The 14,493-nt window shown below is 46.3% G+C and overlaps 1 protein-coding gene across 1 annotated transcript in view; it reads left to right on the forward strand.

Moving 5' to 3' along the window:
- Positions 1–206: 206 nt before the first annotated feature.
- LOC123990673 (laminin subunit alpha-4-like) overlaps positions 207–14,493 on the forward strand; it is a 37,343-nt gene continuing 23,056 nt past the window's right edge. The window contains 8 exon segments of the mRNA XM_046291411.1: positions 207–624; positions 6,221–6,348; positions 6,464–6,544; positions 6,792–7,006; positions 13,060–13,160; positions 13,359–13,539; positions 14,029–14,112; positions 14,243–14,394. Of these exon segments, the coding sequence (XP_046147367.1) occupies positions 508–624; positions 6,221–6,348; positions 6,464–6,544; positions 6,792–7,006; positions 13,060–13,160; positions 13,359–13,539; positions 14,029–14,112; positions 14,243–14,394 (1,059 nt within the window). The 5' untranslated portion in view covers positions 207–507.

The raw sequence follows: 14,493 nt of genomic DNA on the forward strand, positions 1-14,493 counted from the left end.
GTACCATGGAGGGACCCTGCAGACGGAGACAGCTGCTGACCAACAACACTCAACGTGACTCTGCCAGTCAGAGGGAGATATGCCACCTGGATGACCACTGTCTGCCTGTCTGAAATACACACTAGTCTAGTGCACCCCGTTGCTCTCTAATTTTCTCTCCCTTTTTTATTGCTCCCCCCTCTCTCTCCTCTTCTCTCTGCCTCTCCCGACTTCTCATCTGAATGTGATTTATAATCAGGCTCTGGGGAGGCAGGTCCACTGGGGGAGGCATAGGCAGGAGTTGAAAGGAAAGGAGAGAAGGAAGTACACACTATTTGTTTTATAGGACTTGCGGTTGGACTGAGCTGGCGCTTGCACCGCAAGGTCGGACCAGTGGAAAAGTTAACCAACGGGTGCTGCAGAAAGAGGGAGAGAGAGCTGCCTGTGTCGCAGGAAGACTTCACTACAGGCAGGACAGTGAGACAGAGAGCGAGAGGGAGCAGCGCTCCACTGGACATACACACAGACATGTCTGCTACTAAAGCTCTGCCCTGCCTCTGCCTTCTACTCTCCATCGTCCTCTCAGGGATCGTCTGCCCAGCGACTTCCATTGGTTTACATTGGGAACAGCAGTCTGTGATGAAAGTAAGACCAGACATTTAGTTTTTTTCTCTGCTTGGCTGGTACAGGATGCATAGCAGGCGTCCAGTTCCTTATCACAGCTAAATACAGAGGACCTGTTGTTATTGCAAACTTTTCGACATCACTTTTTCCACATGACTGAATCAGACTGTCACATTGGATATTATGCCCATGAACTGTGCTGAATGCTTCTATAGCTAAACTCTAATGGGGTTTGATAGTCACTGCAAGAGAGGCAGGTTTGTAAGTCAGTCAGTATGCTTCTTAGATCTTTTTTTGTGAAATGCTGGGGTGGTTTGGGTGTGAGAGGATCTTGCTGTGTGGATCCATATCTCTGTGGCAGCACTCTGGCCACTCAGTGCTGCGTCTCAACCCTCTCTGTGTTCTGCCTGGCGTCGGGATGTTTGTGGAGGAGCTCCAGCCGAGACCCTGATGAGGGACATATCACTCTCCATTGGCCCGCGCTAGCCACCGGTGGAGCCCTAATGGAAACCAGCTGCCAAGTGTTGAGCAACACACATAGAGGGAACATAGCATGCAGAAATGGCATGAGAAACAATACTGGACGTGCTGCTCACACATTTATAGTGGGTAGACAAGGTGCAGGCAGATATTTCCTGTTTGGGGGCCAACGGGGGCCCAAAGAATGGGCATCTATCTTAGAGAGAGACCTTATATCTCAGGGACACACAGGCAAAACAATGTGCCCAGAGCAAGACTAATGTAAATGTTAGTAATGTAACTAATGTAAATGTTACACAAACCTACTTTGCATTGTGTAAGAGGTCACAGAGAGTCACAGAACAATGAATTTAATAACTATATTTATTTTTAGTTTGCTAAATTTAAGGCAGTAGAGAGAATTTTGATGGGGTGGGGGGAAGGGGAGGGGGCAGGGAGCAGATCCCCCAGTGTCTAAATTTAGAATTGACGATCTTCCACGTCTTGTGAAATTGTTTACTTCTTCTGTGTACATGAGCATTCTAATAGCAGAGACCCATATATAGAGGCCTCTCCACTGCAGACATATCGCCTCTGCTCTGTTATTGGATTATGATGAGATTCACATTACCAAGCCATACCCCTTTCCCATCCTCAGTATCTTCCGAGGAGTTTACCACTAAGTCAGAGAGTGAAGCCTTCACTAGGCCCAAAGTCAATAAACTATCTGCCTCTTATTGTGAGGAGTAGGTGCAGGCAGGGAGGGAGAGGGGGGCACCGGGTTTGTTGTTCCTATTTCAGAGAGAGAGAGAGAGTCTGCCACAGCCTAAGACCTGAGAAGATGTTGACTTTGGACTGAACTCTGGTTTGGAGCCAATTCTTGTTTTCCTGCCTGGGCTGAGACTCACCATATTTATTTATCCCTGTACCAGAGGCAGATATAGAGCCAGACTCATGCTTAGTCTCATGTAGGCTAAATAACTTATAGCACTTCCGAACACATGATATGAACAGCTAATGATAAATGCATACTGGCAATTCCCCGATAACAGAGTGATGTTGAGATTCAGATTTTTCACTTTAAATTGTATGCCAACAAAAAATAACGATTGCAAAGTTAAACAAACGATTAAACTCTGTGCACAAGGAGTGTGGAAAATCTGAGTCTCTGCATCACTCTGTTAACGTGGAATTGCCCTTAACATTTATTTGAGGTTCCACCTTTTAGAAGTGGAGCACAGTGACATAGTCTTTGGGACATGCTGCTGCACTTGAAACAGAGAAAGGCTACACTACATGGTGAATGTCATCTTTGTTCTCTACGGCAGTGGGAGCACAGAGAAATAGTTCAGAAATAGCTCACTTTACAGAGGACATTCAGAGTGGACCAGAAGGCTACAGATGTGAATTGTTTCAATGTTCATGCCATTTAGGAGCGGATTAGACCATTTACCATGCTGTAAAATATTCTTGAGGGGTTTGTTTTCTGTATCACAGGATTACTCCCTATCCCCAGGGGAAACAGTACCAGGAAGTTGGGGTTTGGTGTTTTAATTAAATGGTATTCTGAACTAAAGGATATTTGAATGAGACTCATTCTGGTCCAAACGAACAGGAACTAATGTAGTTAGATATTACATGGTGAAACGTCTGCTGTGTTATATACTTTACACTTCTAAAGTCTACATCCCAAATGGCACCCTATTCCCTGTTATACAGTATATAGTGCACTACTTTTGACCAGAGCCCTACTGTATTGACCCTGGTGGTCAAAAGTAGTTCACCATAGGTTAATTAAATCAAATCACATTTTATTGGTCAAGTACACATATTCTGCAGATGTTATCGCAGGTGCAGTGAAATGCTAATGTTTTTCCTAGCTCAAACAGTGCAATAATTCAAAATAGTACACACAAATCCAACAAATAAAATAAAATAATTAAGAAATATCAGAACGAGCAATACACATTTGTATATGATGTTGTGTATAGACACTATGGACAGTATATGAATAGAAAAGGTGTGTACAGCAGTAGTTTAATAGGATGAGGCTTGACTAGAATACAGTATATACATATGAAGAGGGTAAAACAGTATGTAAACATTATTAAAGTGAGCAGTGTTCAATGACTATGTGCAGGGTAGAGTACCGGGTGGGAGCCGGCCAGTAACAGTGACTAAGTTGTCTCCGCCTTCTAGGTGGTAGCGGGGTGAAAAGGCCATGGCTCGGATGGCTGAGGTCATTGATGATCTTCTTGGGCTGTCTGTGACAACAGGTGCTGTAGATATCCTGGAACGCAGGCAGTGTGCCCCCGATGATGCTTGGGCTGACCGCACCACCCTCTGGAGAGCCCTGTGGTTGCGGATAGTGCAAATGCCATACCAGGCAGTGATACAGCCTGACAGGATGCTCTCAATGGTGCATCTGTAGAGGTTTGTGAGGGTCAGAGGGGCCAAGCCGAATTTCTTCAGCCTCTTGAGGTTAATGAGACGCTGTTCCGCCTTCTTCACCACACGGTTTGCATGGACCATTTCAGGTTGTCAGTGATGTGCACACCGAGGCTTTTCACCCTCTCCACTGCAGCCCTGTCGATGTGGATGGGGGCGTGCTCGCTTTGCTGTCTCCTAGAGTCCATGATCAGTTCCTTCGTTTTGTCACCTCCTCCCTGTAGGCGGTCTTGTCGTTGTTGTTAATCAGGCCTACAACTGTTGTGTTGTCTGCAAACTTGATGATTTAGTTGGAGGCATACATGGGCACGCAGTCATAGGTGAACAGGAAGTACAGGAGGGGGCTGAGGACACATTCTTGTGGGGCCCCCATGTTAAGGATCAGCATTGCGGAGATGTTGTTGCTTACCTTCACCACTTGGGGTCGGCCCGTCAGGAAATTCAGGACCCAGTTGAACAGGGTGGGGTTCAGATCATTCTAAATCTAGTCATTAGCAATTAAGTGTAATTATTCAGCACTGTCAGCAACCAATAAGACTGAATGCAGTTTAAAAAAACGATTAAGAATGAGAGATAAAAGTAACAAGTAGTTAAAGATCAGCAATGACATAATAATAATAGCGAGACTCTGTACAGAGAGTAACCAGTACAGAGTCAATCTGCGGGGCACCGGTTAGTCGAGGTAATTGAGGTACTTGTAGGTAGAGTTATTGAAGTGACTATGCATAGATAATAATAATAATAATAAGAGTAGCAGTGGCGTAAAGGGGGGAGGGGTTGTAGCCATTTGATTAGATGTTCAGTAGTCTTGTGGCTTGGGGGTAGAAGCTGTTCAGAGCCTCTTGGACTTAGACTTGGCACTCCAGTACCGCTTGCCACGCGGTAGCAGAGAGAACAGCCTAGAGTGGCAGGAGTCTTTGACAATTTTTAGGGCCTTCCTCTGACACCACCTGGTATAGAGGTCCTGGATGTCAGGAAGCTTGGCCCCAGTGATGTACTGGGCCGTACGCACCACCCTCTGTCGTGCATTGCGGTCGGAGGCCGATCAGTTGCCATACCAGGCAGTGATGCAACCAGTCAGGATACTCTTGATGGTGCAGTTGTAGAACCTTTTGAGGATCTGAGTCAAATCTCCTGAGGGCGAATAGGATTTGTTGTGCCTTCTCAACGACTGTCTTGGTGTGCTTGGACCATGTTAGTTTGTTGGTGATGTGGACGCCAAGGAACTTGAAGCTCTCAACCTGCTCCACTACAGCCCCGTCGATGAGAATGGGGTCGTGCTCGGTCCTCCTTTTCCTGTAGTCCACAATCATCTCCTGTGTCTTGTGTCTTGATCACTTTGAGGGAGAGGTTGTTATCCAGGCACCACATGGCCAGGTCTCTGACCTCCTACCTATAGGCTGTCTCGTTGTTGTCGGTGATCAGGCCTAACACTGTTGTGTCATCGGCAAACTTAATGATGGTGTTGGAGTCGTGCCTGGCCGTGCAGTCACGAGTGAACAGCGAGTACAGGAGGGGACTGAGCACACACCCCTGAGGGGCCACCGTGTTGAGGATCAGCGTGGCGGATGTGTTGTTCCCTGTCCTTGCCAACTGGGGGGCGGCCCGTCAGGAAGTCCAGGATCCAGTTGCAGGGAGGTGTTTAGTCCCATGGTCCCAAGCTTATGGATGAGCTTTGAGGGCACTATGGTGTAGAACATTGAGCTGGAGTCAATGAATAGCATTCTCGCCAGTTGGTCGACGCATGCTCACAGTACACGTCCTGGTAATCCATCCGGCCCTGCGGCCTTGTGAATGTTGACCTGTTTAAACGTCTTACTCGTGTAAGAGAGCGTGATCACACAGTCGAACAGTTGGTGCTCTCATACATGTTTCAGTGTTATTTACCTCGAATCGAGGATAGATGTAGTTTAGCTCATCTGGTAGGCTCATGTCACTGGGCAGCTCTTGGCTGTGCTTCCCTTTGTAGTCTGTAATGGTTTGCAAGCTGATGAGCATCGGAGACGGTGTAGTACGACTCAGTCTTAGTCCTGTATTGGCACTTTGCCTGTTTGATGGTTCTTCGGAGGGCATAGCGGGATTTCTTATAATCGTCCGTGTTTGAAAGTCCTGCTCCTTGAAAGCGGCAGGTCTAGCCTTTAGCTCAGTGCAGATGTTGCCTGTAATCCATGGCTTCTGGTTGGGGTATGTACATATGGTCACTGTGGGGACAACGACAACATCAATGCACTTATTGACAAAGCCAATGACTGATGTGGTGTACTCCTCAATGCCATAGGAAGAATCCCAGTATATATTTCAGTCTGTGCTAGCAAAACTGTCCTGTAGCTTAGCATCTGCTTCATCTGACCACTTTTTTTTCATTGATCTAGTCACTGGTGCTTCCTGCTTTAACTTTAGCTTGTAAGCAGCAATCAGGAGGATAGAATTATGCTCAAATAATTCTAGAGTATTTTCCCCTCTGGTTGCATATTTACATGCTGATAGAAATTTGGTAAAACAGATTTAAGTTTCCCTGAATTAAAGTCCCCGTCCACTAGGAGCACCGCCTCTGGATGAGTGTTTTCCTATTTGGCATATTGGCTATATACCACACCCCCTTGTGCCTTATTGTTTGATTACACCATGGGGAATACTTCTAGTCTCTAGATTACTATCTACTATCATATCAGTAATAGATTTAAACTATATTCCACTCTTTACCATGCAGTTATGTCAGGACCACACCACTGGGGATTTCTGTGAAATATGTGAGGATGGATACATGCCTGACGTCGCTAACCACGGACGTCACTCCTGCCAGCCGTGCGCCTGTCCCCTGTCCAGCCCCTCCAACAAGTAAGCTATAGCGTCCGTCCATCCAGACCCTACTGTTGTGCAGGCCGTGCAGAGAGAGGCCTGTGTGAGAGCAGAGCTCACTGACTGACATTCTTTCCGCTGTGTGTCTGGCCAGCTTTGCAGAGCACTGTGACAGAAGCAGTAACATCCTACGATGCAACTGCCAAGAGGGCTATGCTGGACATTACTGTGAGAGGTCAGTGCTGACAGAACCTTGGCCAACACCATGAGTTAACACCACCGTGGGAGCAATTACACGTATTATCCTAAATCGGCTCATATAGACACAAGTAAAGCTCTTACAATTTCACTATTTATTTTTTCAGGGCCTGAACAATAAATATTTGGAAATGCTTTCATATAACAATGATGTTTCACTGTAAGTGATAAGTCATACTAAATCAAACAATTATTGGTAACCACCTTGCATCTTCCTCACCCAGATGTGCTCCAGGTTTCTATGGCAACCCCATGGTGATCGGTGACTCCTGTAAGAGTTGTGACTGTAACGGTAACTCGGACCCTAACCACATCTTCAATGAGTGCCACAACGTGACCGGCTTCTGTCAGAATTGCTGGGGGGACACGGCCGGAGCCAACTGTGAACGGTGTGCCCCAGGTTTCTACGGTGACGCCATCAGTGCCAAGAACTGCAGAGGTGCTTGCCAAGAGTACTGTTAGACATTACTTACCCTACTGAGGCCCTTTGCTCCAATAGGAGCTAAAGGGAATAAGTCAGGTTATAAGGGCACAAGGTGAGACCCAGATGCAGAAACGGGAGGCTTTGATATTTATTATAATCTAAAATGGTAGGCAAGAGAATGGTCATGGACAGGCAAAATGTCAAAACCAGTTCAGAGTCCAGGAGGTACAGAGTGGCAGGCAGGCTCGAGGTCAGGGCAGGCAGAATGGTCAGAGAGGCAGGTACAGAGTCCAGAAACAGGTAAGGGTCAAAACCGGGAGGACTAGCAAAAGAGACTATAAAAAGTAGGCGCACGGGAAAAACACACTGGTTGACGAACTGGCACAGAGAGACAGGAAACACAGGGATAAATACACCGGGGAAAATAAGCAACACCTGGAGGGGGTGGAGACAATCACAAGGACAGGTGAAACAGATCAGGGTGTGACACAGGTCGACTTTACTGTCAATGTAGACTACCCATGGAAAAATATCCAAGGGAAAAATAGATATTAATTTGATGTCTGACAATAGTGAATTTTGCACAATTCTGGATTTGAAAGCTGCTTTGACGTTGCTCTTGGGGTTAAAGACTTACTATGGATCTGTCTTCAATAGAGGTTTAACAATTTCCCCTTGTTTTGCTCATATAGACATAAGTCAATCACAAGACTTTATCTGAAACTAAATACGGGGAGGTCTATTTTGTGTGTTTACACAGTTGGGCAGGCTGGGTAGTGAGAATTCCTGCCATGCTCTAATGACACAATGCCTCAGAGACAGTGCAGTACAATTCAGACAACCCTGGCCTGTGTATTATCTAATGCCATGTGCACATCCGTGTAAGAATAGTATCATGGAAAAGGGCTGCATGTTCACCAAATATTAACTTGTAGTTCAAATCAAATCAAATGTATTTATATAGCCCTTCTTACATCAGCTGATATATCAAAGTGCTGTACAGAAACCCAGCCTAAAACCCCAAACAGCAAGCAATGCAGGTGTAGAAGCACAGTGTCTAGGAAAAACTCCAGAGAAAGGCCAAAACCTAGGAAGAAACCTAGAGAGGAACCAGGCTATGAGGGGTGGCCAGTCCTCTTCTGGCTGTGCCGGGTGGAGATTATAACAGAACATTCCCAAGATGTTCAAATGTTCATAAATTACCAGCATGGTCAAATAATAATAATCACAGTGGTTGTCGAGGGTGCAACAGGTCAGCACCTCAGGAGTAAATGTCAGTTGGCTTTTCATAGCCGATCATATAGAGTATCTCTACCGCTCCTACTGTCTCTAGAGAGTTGAAAACAGAAGATCTGGGACAGGTAACACGTCCGGTGAACAGGTCAGGGTTCCATAGCCGCAGGCAGAACAGTTGAAACTGGAGCAGCAGCACGGCCAGGTGGACTGGGGACAGCAAGGAGTCATCATGCCAGGTAGTCCTGAGGCATGGTCCTAGGGCTCAGGTTCTCCGAGAGAGAGAAAGAAAGAAAGAGAGAAAGGGAGAATTAGAGAGAGCATACTTAAAGCTTACTCCAGATATAACAGACTGACCCTAGCCCCCCAACATATAAACTACTGCAGCATAAATACTGGAGGCTGAGACAGGAGGGGTCAGGATACACTGTGGCCCCATCCGATGATACCCCCGGACAGGGCCAAACAGGCAGGATATAACCCCACCCACTTTCCCAAAGCACAGCCACCACACCACTCGAGGGATATCTTCAACCACCAACTTACCATCCTGAGACAAGGCCGAGTGTAGCCCACAAAGATCTCCGGCATGGCACAACCCAAGGGGGGGCACCAACCCAGACAGGAAGATCACGTCAGTGACTCAACCCACTCAAGTGACGCACCCCTCCTAGGGACGGCATGGTAGAGCACCAGTAAGCCAGTGACTCAGCCCCTGTAATAGGGTTAGAGGCAGAGAATCCCAGTGGAGAGCGGGGAACTGGCCAGGCAGAGACAGCAAGGGTGGTTCGCTGCGCCAGTGCATTTCCGTTCACCTTCACACTCCTGGGCCAGACTACACTCAATCATATGACCTACTGAAGAGATGAGTCTTCAGTAAAGACTTAAAGGTTGAGACCGAGTCTGCGTCTCTCACATGGGTAGGCAGTCCATTTCATAAAAATGGAGCTCCATAGGAGAAAGCCCTGCCTCCAGCTGTTTGTTGTGTTCCGGCGCCGACAGAGATGGCCGCCTCACTTCGCGTTCCTAGGAAACTATGCAGTTTTTTGTTTTTTTACGTGTTATTTCTTACATTAGTACCCCAGGTCATCTTAGGTTTCATTACATATAGTGGAGAAGAACTACTGAATATAAGATCAGCGTCAACTCACCATCAGTACGACCAAGAATATGTTTTCCGCGACGCGGACCCTGTGTTCTGCCTTACAAACAGGACAACGGAATGGATCGCATGCAGCGACCCAAAAAAACGACTCCGAAAAAGAGGGAAATGTAGCGGTCTTCTGGTCAGACTCCGGACAAGGGCACATCGCGCACCAGTCCTCAGCATTCTTCTTGCCAATGTCCAGTCTCTTGACAACAAGGTTTATGAAATCCGAGCAAGGGTAGCATTCCAGAGGGACATCAGAGACTGCAACGTTCTCTGCTTCACTGAAACATGGCTTATTGGGAAGACGCTATCCGATGCGGTGCAGCCAACAGGTTTCTCCACGCATCGCGCGGACAGAAACAAACATCTTTCTGGTAAGAAGAGTGGCGGGGGCGTATGCCTCATGACTAACGAGACATGGTGTGATGAAAGAAACATACAGGAACTCAAATCCTTCTGTTCACCTGATTTAGAATTCCTCACAATCAAATGTAGACCGCATTATCTTCCAAGAGAATTCTCTTCGATTATAATCACAGCCGTATATATCCCCCCCCCCAAGCAGACACATCGATGGCTCTGAACGAACTTTATTTAACTCTTTGCAAACTGGAAACCATTTATCCGGAGGCTGCATTCATTGTAGCTGGGGATTTTAACAAAGCTAATCTGAAAACAAGACTCCCTAAATTTTATCAGCATATCGATTGCGCAACCAGGGGTGGTAAAACCTTGGATCATTGTTACTCTAACTTCCGCGACGCATATAAGGCCCTGCCCCGCCCCCCTTTCGGAAAAGCTGACCACGACTCCATTTTGTTGATCCCTGCCTACAGGCAGAAACATAAACAAGAGGCTCCCACGCTGAGGTCTGTCCAACGCTGGTCCGACCAAGCGGACTCCACACTCCAAGACTGCTTCCATCACGTGGACTGGGACATGTTTCGTATTGCGTCAGATAAAAATATTGACGAATACGCTGATTCGGTGTGCGAGTTCATTAGAACGTGCATTGAAGATGTCGTTCCCATAGCAACGATAAAAACATTCCCTAACCAGAAACCGTGGATTGATGGCAGCATTCGCGTGAAACTGAAAGCGTGAACCACTGCTTTTAATCAGGGCAAGGTGTCTGGCAACATGACCGAATACAAACAGTGCAGCTATTCCCTCCGCAAGGCTATTAAACAAGCTAAGCGTCAGTACAGAGACAAAGTAGAATCTCAATTCAATGGCTCAGACACAAGAGGCATGTGGCAGGGTCTACAGTCAATCACGGACTACAAGAAGAAACCCAGCCCAGTCACGGACCAGGATGTCTTGCTCCCAGGCAGACTAAATAACTTTTTTGCCCGCTTTGAGGACAATACAGTGCCACTGACACGGCCTGCAACGAAAACATGTGGTCTCTCCTTCACTGCAGCCGAGGTGAGTAAGACATTTAAACGTGTTAACCCTCGCAAGGCTGCAGGCCCAGACGGCATCCCCAGCCGCGCCCTCAGAGCATGCGCAGACCAGCTGGCCGGTGTGTTTATGGACATATTCAATCAATCCCTATACCAGTCTGCTGTTCCCACATGCTTCAAGAGGGCCACCATTGTTCCTGTTCCCAAGAAAGCTAAGGTAACTGAGCTAAACGACTACCGCCCCGTAGCACTCACTTCCGTCATCATGAAGTGCTTTGAGAGACTAGTCAAGGACCATATCACCTCCACCCTACCTGACACCCTAGACCCACTCCAATTTGCTTACCGCCCAAATAGGTCCACAGACGATGCAATCTCAACCACACTGCACACTGCCCTAACCCACCTGGACAAGAGGAATACCTATGTGAGAATGCTGTTCATCGACTACAGCTCGGCATTCAACACCATATTACCCTCCAAGCTCGTCATCAAGCTCGAGACCCTGGGTCTCGACCCAGCCCTGTGCAACTGGGTACTGGACTTCCTGACGGGCCGCCCCCAGGTGGTGAGGGTAGGCAACAATATCTCCTCCCCGCTGATCCTCAACACGGGGGCCCCACAAGGGTGCGTTCTGAGCCCTCTCCTGTACTCACTGTTCACCCACGACTGCGTGGCCACGCACGCAGTCGTGGGTGATGTAAATGTAAATATATCACTAGCCACTTTAAACAATGCTACCTTATATAATGTTACTTACCCTACATTATTCATCTCATATGCATACGTATATACTGTACTCTACATCATCGACTGCATCCTTATGTAATACATGTATCACTAGCCACTTTAACTATGCCACTTTGTTTACTTTGTCTACATACTCATCTCATATGTATATACTGTACTCGATACCATCTACTGTATGCTGCTCTGTACCATCTATCATTCATATATCCTTATGTACATATTCTTTATCCCCTTACACTGTGTATAAGACAGTAGTTTTGGAATTGTTAGTTAGATTACTTGTTGGTTATCACTGCATTGTCGGAACTAGAAGCACAAGCATTTCGCTACACTCGCATTAACATCTGCTAACCATGTGTATGTGACAAATAAAATTGGATTTGATTTGATTTGATTAGAAATTCTAGGGACAATTAGGAGACCTGGGTCTTGTGACCGTAGCATACGTGTACAGCAGGACCAAATCGGAAAGATATTTAGGAGCAAGCCCATGTAATGCTTTGTAGGTTAGCAGTAAAACCTTGAAAGCAGCCCTTGCCTTAACAGGAAGCCAGTGTAGGGAGGCTAGCACTGGAGTAATATGATCAAATTTGTTGGTTCTAGTCAGGATTCTAGCAACCGTATTTATCACTAACTGAAGTTTATTTAGTGCTTTATCCAGGTAGCAGGAGTCTCCAGGTAACAGGAGTCTAGTAGAGCATTGCAGTAGTCTAACCTAGAAGTAACAAAAGCATGGATTAATTTTTCTGCATAATTTTTTAACAGAAAGTTTCTGATTTTTGCAATGTTACGTAGATGAAAAAAAGCTGTCCATGAAACAGTCTTGATATGTTCGTCAAAAGAGAGATCAGGATCCAGAGTAACGCAGAGGTCCTTCACAGTTTTATTTGAGACGACTGTACAACCATCAAGATTAATTGTAGGATTCAACAGAAGATCTCTTTGTTTCTTGGGACCTAGAACAAACATCTCGGTTTTGTCAGAGTTTAAAAGTAGAAAGTTTGCAGCCATCCACTTCCTTATGTCGGAAACACAGGCTTCTAGCGAGTGCAATTTTGGGGCTTCACCATGCTTCATTGAAATGTACAGCTGTGTGTCATCCGCATAGCAGTGAAAGTTAACATTATGTTTTCAAATGACATCCCCAAGAGGTAAAATATATAGTGAAAACAATAGTGGTCCTAAACGGAACTTTGAGGAACACCAACATTTACAGTTGATTTGTCAGAGGACAAACCATTCACAGAGACAAACTGATATCATTCTGAGAAATAAGATCTAAACCAGGCCAGAACTTGTCCGTGTAGACCAATTTGGGTCTACACGGACTGTTGCTGTTTGGATGAGATAAGTCCAGCTCTAACTCACTTGTAGAAAACTATGAAGAATACAACTGAAGAAATGGGAAAAATCACAATCTATTGCAGGATTTTCATTTGTATTTTAGGGCAGAAATAACTATTTTCATTGTGGCCATGTCATGCTTTCTTGACCCACTGTATTAACTATGAGTGTGTCCTGTGTTACAGTGTGTGAGTGTAGTAAGTGTGGGACAGCTTCGTGTGATGACAGGACAGGGACATGTCACTGTAAGCCTGGTGTCACCGGCCAACTCTGTGACCAATGTGAGGTGAGATGCTCAAGGGCCTTGTCAAGGAGACAGCCTTACAACCATGTGGTCACACAATAACACTGTTGGACAGATTTTCCTGACAACAGATATGCTCAGTAAAGCAGACAATAAGATGAAAGCAGACAAAAGGCTACTGTGAATAACAGAAATAACAACCAGATGTCTAACATACTGTGTATCCATTGTGTTCTTTAGAAGGGCCACACAGGTTTCAATAACTGCCAGGGCTGCCATAGTTGTGACTGCGGACCTGCCGGTCTCCGGCCCACCTGTCATCCTCTGACCCACAGCTGCCAGTGCAAACCAGGGGCCGGAGGCCGATACTGCGAGCGTTGCCTCCCAGACTACTGGAACTACGGCCCCTCAGGGTGTCAGAGTAAGTACTGTGTCGGTCTAATCTTGCGAACCACCCAGACCAGTTGGTCAAACATTAAGAACAGATAACATTATCTGTAGCTAGCAAGCCAGTCCACCATTCTCACACCCACTCATACATGATGTCAGGGAGGCATCTGCTGCGATCTGAAACACCGGGACCATCCGTACGCATCTGCACATGACCACAGACACTAACTGCAGCTGGCAGCCTACGTTCCTCTGACATCACCGCCCGCCCAGTCCTAATTTATCTGCCCAGCTGCCGGAACCATCATCCATTCCACAGCTTCACCATAGAGAACCAGAACCACACTACAGATGTGCAGCAGCACTCCTTCCCAGCCAAAATACCCACCATGGGTTCCATTATATATTTGGTATTTGTGCTCCGACTGACTCTCCTATCTCCTAAAGCCTTCAACTCGATAAATGGAAATCGACATTTAATCAACTATATGAAATGTGTATGTCTGTTTCTTCCATCCAGAATGTGACTGTGCTAGCAGCCACTGTGATGTGCACACTGGGGAGTGCCTCCCTGAATCCACCACGGTCAACCTCTGCAACATCAGTAAGAGTGTCTAGTTAAACTGAAACATTCATTTTTATTATTATCTTAAACAACCCTTTGTGTTGGATTTTAGCATGATGTGATGTTGGGGAAATTACACACAAATAATTTGTCTCCTCCCTACCACCAGGTTGTGATGAGTGTATCTGGCACCTGATTGGTGACCTGAGGCTGTCCAATAAGACCCTGGACCAGGTGAAGGTCAGTGTGTTGAACATCTCCACTGGGGCTGCAGCCAACGACAGGCTCAAGTACTACAACTACACCGCCCAACGTCTGCAGGTATAGTACATTTTCAAATCAAATCCAATTTTATTTGTCACATACACATGGTTAGCAGATGTTAATGCGAGTGTCGCGAAATGCTTGTGCTTCTAGTTC

Source organism: Oncorhynchus gorbuscha, linkage group LG12 (assembly GCF_021184085.1).
Source record: "Oncorhynchus gorbuscha isolate QuinsamMale2020 ecotype Even-year linkage group LG12, OgorEven_v1.0, whole genome shotgun sequence".
Lineage (NCBI taxonomy): Eukaryota > Metazoa > Chordata > Actinopteri > Salmoniformes > Salmonidae > Oncorhynchus > Oncorhynchus gorbuscha.